The sequence below is a fragment of the Scardinius erythrophthalmus genome (assembly GCF_964197995.2).
Source record: "Scardinius erythrophthalmus genome assembly, chromosome: 17".
NCBI lineage: Eukaryota > Metazoa > Chordata > Actinopteri > Cypriniformes > Leuciscidae > Scardinius > Scardinius erythrophthalmus.
In genome coordinates, this window is record NC_138237.1 from 22,718,932 (window position 1) to 22,726,036 (window position 7,105).

Sequence of the window (7,105 nt, forward strand, 5' to 3'; positions counted from 1 at the left end):
AAATAGAAAAGACTGACGTCTGATACACACTCCACAGACCTTACATAAAATGCTTTTAGAAACTTAAATTGCTATACCTCCTCTATCCGTGGGTATGGAATGTAATCATCCTGGAGGGGTAATAGTAATATAAATATAAGATAATGCTGTAAATGGACATCTTAACAGTGCTTTGGAAAAACTCTTGTGCCATGACAGGAAGCGTGATATGTTTAGCTCATGCAACCCCATTATATGAGAAATTACATGCAGTCCACACAATGCTTCACAGTCATGCTTGCAACAAACATTTTTTTTGTGGCTGTCTGGACAATCTGAATGAACATGCATTTGAGGGTAGGATTTTATCTTCAGTGGTTGCCTTTGTTATTTTGCCAGTAAGCCATTTAAAAAACTCTAAATCCAGTATTTGATTTTAAACTCTATAAAATGGGATCTGAATGTCTTAGTCCACAAGTGTAAATGCTTCTATTTTGCACTTCCTAATGTAATATATATAAATATATTATAAATTATTTTAAAAAAATCGAAAAATGAGCTTTAGTTTTCAGCATTTCCTTTTTTTTTTTGCTTTAATGACACTTAATCTGCAACATTTCTTCTTCATTTTACCTCATATTATTTCTTTGTTTTATTTTTCAAAATCCTTAAAATTATTTTGTCTATCTTTAAATTTGATTACATACATGGGTGAAGAATGGCAACCTCATGCATTGAAAAAACAACAATTCTGAAACACAGACAAGCACTGAGCTGAGGAGTAATCTTGTAGTTTTTTCACACCCTCTGACCTTTACTCTTTGTGGCCTCATTTCCTCCACCTCAGAAACCTGCTAAGGGGTCAGGGTCAAAAGGTTGCAGTGTTAGCAACTGAAAGTGGAGGAGTGGTGAGCATGAGAGGCACAGAACGAATCAAAGACTCATTTGAGGAAACTCTGTTCACTCAGCGGCCATTTTGCAACACCTCCGGGCAGCTATTTCGGACATCCAAGACCAAGCCCTATCTACTTTAATGGGGAAACCCTGAAATATTTATATCATATATAAATCACACTATCAAAAGGATTTCACTTCTTACCTCCATCTTTTCCATCACGTCAAAAAACTGAGTAGACTGTTGAAAAAGAAACAGAGGTCAATCTTTAGGCTAACATATAACATGCCAAGTATTTCACTTCATATTACAGATCAACAACAAGTTTGTAGCTGCTGATTTCACAGTACGTCAATGGATTTGACCAAGTTAATCTGACAAAGTGTTATAAACATGCGTACATTATTTTTATTTTCATTTAATCTAATCTAAAAAAACGTTTTAATAATTCTAATTCAAAAAGAAACGTTTTTGAGGTTCCTCAGGGTTCTGTATTGGTACCCTTAAAGGTAGGGTAGGTAGGATTTTTATAAAAAACTTTTTTTCAAATTTGTTTAAACTTTCTTTATATACTAATACATAATTAAAATGTAAGTGCTCTGAAAAATAGAGTATAAAAATCGAGTGACTGTAGACCTTTTAATCTGCAATAAACACAGCTCATTATTTCCATTCAGGACGAAACAATTGATTGGTTTGGGCGACTGTCACTCACTCTCGCAACCATGGCTACCACCCCTGTTGCTAGATCTGCCCATATGCGCGCGCACCCGTTTGATTTGAGGAGTGCAAGAGAGGCGCGGAACCTACGAAGAGTAAAATTATGGCAGAGAAAGAGCATTCAAAATTCAAAACACCTGCATATTCAGTCAGCGAAGGCAAACAAGGCAAAAACTACTTCCTCGGACCCTGGTTGCCCGCACTCTTAAACGACCTCCTCTGCTTCGCCCTCGACCCCGGACCTGTCCTCGAACCGACGAAGCGGTACTTGTCTCCGGAGTGTAACGTTAGTCCTCATTAGAATCAACAATGTTTTCATCATGGAAACTTGCAAAACACCGTATATGTTATGAATCTTACACGAAATTCACCTTCATCACTGTGTAACTGATAGTAATGGAAAAACGTGTATCAATGCAACCTGTTTTTAGCTTTGCCTTATAAATATAGCTTGTAACCAAATCAAACAAAGTATATTTTAAACTTTACCAGTATAGTCGAGTCCCAAAATAGATAAATAGCCCTGGATAAGATGCAGTAGGCATTTTTGAGGAAAAGTACTTCAAGTGTTGTTTCTATATGATTTTTAGGTGCTGAATCCATTTCTGCCGTATAACAAGTTGTAAACATCACGGTTTTGGCATAAACAATAAAAACAAAATGGCTGCAAAAAAAAAAAAAAAAAAAAAAAAACGTTTTAATGCATTTATTGCAGTTTAAACATTAAACATTAGAACTAAACTATGCATTCTCAGAATATTTAAACATGTAAACAATGAAACAACATTAACATGAAAGGGACAGTTTTTAATGGCTGCTGGAATTATGCCAAGGTACCAAGGTACACTGGGAAGCATTTATCAGTGGAAATATGCAATTATGCCCAGCCCGAAGGGGGGGACTTGGAATACACATGACCCCAGGGTGTCCAGCCACAGGTGGAATATTTCAAACCCAGGGGTGGCAAGGTGGCTTGCCGAGGGAAAGACACATGCTCAGAGAGGCTTACAGTGGAATACACACGTGGGGGTCGCCCAGAGGCCGTGTTAGGTGTTGCCCAGCCTGCAGCTCTACAGATGTCTGTTAGCGAGGTGCCATGCGCTAGAGCCCAAGAGGATGCCACACTCCGGGTGGAGTGGGCCGTCACACCAAGGGGGCATGGTCGACCTTGCTGCTGGTTAGCCAAAGCAATGGCGTCCACTATCCAGTGAGACAACCTTTGCTTGGAGAGAGCCTTTCCCTTCAGCTTCCCACCATGACAGACAAAGAGCTGGTCTGAAGTCCTGAAACACTGCGTTCTGTCTACGTAAGCACGGAGGGCGCGTATTGGACAGAGCAGTGCCAAGGCTGGGTCTGTCTCTTCCAAGGGCAGCGCTTGCAGGTTCACTACCTGGTCTCGAAAGGGTGTGGTGGGAACATTGGGCACATATCCAGGCCGGGGTCTCAGGATCACATAAGTGTTAAATTCCAGGCACGCTTCGTCAACCGAAAATGCCTGCAGGTCCCCTACCCTCTTGATGGAGGCCAATGCAACCAGGAGTGCTGTCTTCATTGACAGGAACTTAAGCTCCACTGATTGCAGAGGCTCAAAGGGAGCACTCTGCAGGGCAGTTAGAACCACTGAGAGGTCCCAAGGAGGGAACGAGAGGAGGGCGAGGAGGATTCAGTCTCCTCGCTCCTCTCAGGAACCTGATGATCAGGTCGTGCTTTCCAATGGACTTACCTTCAACTGCGTCGTGATGTGCGGCAATGGCGGCACCATACACTTTCAGGGTGGAGGGAGACAGCCTTCGCTCCAACCCTTCTTGCAGGAAGGAAAGCACAACACTGATCAGGCCTTTCGTGGGTTCTTGAAGTTTAGAAGAACACCAATTGACGAAGAGGTTCCAATTCAACGCATAGGCATGTCTCGTGGACGATGCTCTAGCGGAAGTGATGGTAACCATCACCGCTGGTGTTAGGGTACTCAAACCTGCCTCGTCCCGTCCAGGAACCACACATGGAGGTTTAAAAGATCGGGACGAGGGTGCCATAGGGTGCCCCGTCCCTGAGAAAGCAGGTTCTTTCTCAGAGGAATTGGCCAGGGAGGTGCTGTCGCGAGGAGTACTAGTTCTGGGAACCAGGTGCGGTTGTGCCAATACGGGGCAACCAAAATGACCTGCTCCTCGTCCTCCCTGATCTTGCGCAAAGTCTTCGCAAGAAGGCTCACTGGGGGAAACGCATACTTGCAGAGGACCCGCGGCCAGCTGTGCGCCACTGCATCCGTGCCGAGCGTGCCCTCGGTCAGAGAATAAAACAGGTCGCAGTGGGACGAGTCGTGGGAGGCAAACAGATCTACCTGTGCGTCCCCGAACTGATCCCAAATCAGCTGAACTGACTGGGGATGGAGTCTCCATTCTCCAGTGAGAGGCCGAAACCGAGACAGATCGGCTGCACGGTTCAGGTCTCCCGGGATATAAATGGCTCAGGATATAAAATGGATATAAAGTGACCTCAGATGCTTCTGACTCCATATGAGGAGGTGGCGGGCGAGTTGCGACATACGGCGGGAGCGCAGACCACCTTGTCACTTGATGTACGCTACTGTTGTGGTATTGTCTGATCGGACTAGTACGTGACGACCCCTGAGCAATGCACAGAAGCGGTGCAGGGCGAGACGTACAGCCAGCAACTCGAGGCAATTGACATGCCAAAGGCGCTGGGGTCTTGTCCAAGAGCCCGCGGCAGCATGTCCATTGCACATGGCACCCCAGCCCATTGTGGAGGCATCTGTTAATACAACAACATGCCAGGAAACTCGTTCTATGGGCACTCCAGCCCATAGAAAACTGAGGTTCGTCCACGGGGTGAAGGTCTGACGGCAGGTCGAAGACACTGCGACTCTGAGCGTGCCATGCCCACCTCGGGACTTGATCACGAAGCCAAAGCTGAAGCGGTCTCATATGAAGCAAACCGAGCGGCGTTACTGTGGCTGCGGATGCCATATGCCCCAGGAGCCTCTGAAATAGTTTCAGTGAAACCGCACTCTTGCCCTCGAACTGACGAAGGCAAGTCAGCAGTGACTGCGCGCGCTCGCTCATAAGCTGCGCGCACATGGCGACCGAGTCGATTTCCATACCGAGAAAAGAGATCTTCTGCACGGAGCAGAGTTTGCTCTTCTCCCAGTTGACCCGAAGGCCCAGACAAGCTAGGTGCCGGAGCACTAGGTCCCTGTGTTCGCAAACCTTGTCTCGAGAGTGAGCTAGGATCAGCCAGATCCTGAAGAGGAACAAGGGCTGCCTCGACAACCTTTGTGAAGACGCGAGGAGACAGGGCTAGCCCGAAAGGGAGAACCGCGTACTGGTATATATATATATACTAGTATGCCTCATTTGCATATGTAAACATGACATTTCAGAAAACTTGTAATACAAAAAATGTCTGTCTCTATGTAAGTGAAAAACTGGAAAGGTTTTATGGTGATATCTTTAACTTAAAAATTTTACCCTATCCACCTGTAGTTTTTCGTCTGTGAATAATGCACCTATTGTTTCGATAACAATTACAAGAAAATGGGACCCTTATTTCAATGTTATACGGTGGATCCTTATTCAGGAGACATTGAACTTTCTAAAAATGTGGTATAACAACTTTTCCTCAAAAATGCCTACAGGGTTACACAATCTTGAAGATTCGGACCTGACTAGTATCGATATGCTAGCTTGATAGTGAGTACTAAAAGAAATCTTATTTGTTTATATTTATAGTGATAAAGTTAGGTATTTTATTACATGTGATTCTGACATGATGTCACTGCATGCACTGCGCTCCTTCCTCTCCGCTCGTCTCAGGTAAATAAAATGCGTCTTCCAGCTGAGCTTGAGTGTTTGGCGTCGCGCGTTCATGTGTTTTGGGGGCGTGGCTTTGGAAGGAGCCCAGAAGGGAGGGGGTGGAGTGAATGGAAATAATGAGCTGTGTTTACAACAGTCGTGAGAGGTCTACAGACACTCGATTTTTATACTCTCTTTTTCAGAGTACTTACATTTTAATTATGTATTGGTATATAAAGACAATTTAAACAAATTTGGAATGTTTTTTTTTTTGAAAAATCCTACCTACCCTGCCTTTAATGTTATATATATCCAGTATGTAATAGTCTAGTTGTTTTTGTGTGGCAAATTGTAACATGTAATTTATGTTCACATCAGAACATATTAACTAAAATGAATCTCACTATACATGTGACTATTGTACTCTTGACGAGTTTGCTTTTCCTTTCTTCCACCGTTGAGGAACATATAGACTACCCAGGGGATGATGTCTGAAGTCATGGTCTACTGAGTAAGTAGGGTACATCACCAGCTACAGGTTTATGTTGGGGTCTTGTCTCCAGGAGAGAGGGAGTATAGATGGTTTTATCTGCCTGAACCAAATGAGTCAATAATTGCTGCTTTGTAATGAACTATTTATGAAATGTTATGCTTGACTCCATGCCTTTTTGCAGCTGTAAGCTCTCTGAGCAAATCCCCTTTCAGTGCTGAATCATAACAGGCCCTAAGAGCAGACGAGCCGCTTACCTTCATGGCGGCAGGGGCGGTTCTGGGGGGAGAGGGAGGGCGGTCTTCCAGGGGCACATTGGAGATGGTCAGCAACTCCTGCTTCCTGCAACACAGTGACATCATCACCGCCATTACACACTTTTAAAATAACATTAAAAGGTCAAACATACAGTCACTAATGAATGGAAATATCTAAACTTACTAATCTTAAGGGTGCACTCATTCTTTTTGTTATTATAATTATTGTTTTTTTGGTGGAATAGTTTAACCATGACTGAAAATTATTGCCTTTACATGATGCTGAAAACATGATGCTGTATAATAGCCATTTTGGCTAGCGAAACATAAACAAATAATACTGAGTGCACCTTTAAAAGCTGACTATTGAATTTCGTAGGGTGGTCTGCAGTGTCATCTTCACACAGACAGGATCCTCACTGAAAGCCTGTTGCCTCGTTCTCCTTTTACTCCTCGGGAATGTACCTCTCCGATTTGACCCTCACATGATTTCAAGATCATCAATAAAAAATGGGCCAAAGATGGGCAATTTGTTCTTTAAATGAGCTCTCTGGATAGGAGGCTGACAGGTGGAGGATCTAGAGGCTCCTGCTTGAGATTAATTTACCTTCGCTTTCCACCTTCCTCTTCATAAGTGAGGTACGGATAGAGAAGCAGACAGAAAGGGGGAGAGAGGGGAGGTTGGAGAGAGAAATGAACAAGGCTCTAAAAATACCCAACCAATCCTTCATAAGCTCTCTGTAAATAGATCCCATAAATCCATCAATATATTCGTAATAGGCTGAAAGTGACATATCGTTCATTATGCTTGACAAGGTATTTCTCTCACATACGCAACACTCCAAAAAATAGCCAAATAAATCCAGTCTGCATGTACATAAAAATGTCTAGTTTAGCTCATATTTGTTCCAAAAATCACAAGGAGATATCCTGAATAATTGGCACCAAATGAAAT

At 43.5% G+C, this 7,105-nt stretch overlaps 1 protein-coding gene across 3 annotated transcripts in view; it reads right to left on the bottom strand.

The window, feature by feature from the left end:
- The window catches only part of rap1gap2b (RAP1 GTPase activating protein 2b), a 40,515-nt gene that overhangs the window by 12,478 nt on the left and 20,932 nt on the right, over positions 1–7,105 (bottom strand). For all 3 annotated transcript variants that reach the window (XR_014031897.1, XM_081390192.1, XM_081390191.1), the window contains 3 exons: positions 6,151–6,235; positions 1,079–1,114; positions 78–110 (listed from right to left, as the gene is read on the bottom strand). Coding sequence is in view for 2 of the 3 variants with exons in the window: in XM_081390192.1 (XP_081246318.1) it covers positions 78–110; positions 1,079–1,114; positions 6,151–6,235 (154 nt within the window). In the remaining variant the exon portion in view is untranslated. The remainder of the gene's footprint in view (positions 1–77; positions 111–1,078; positions 1,115–6,150; positions 6,236–7,105) is intronic.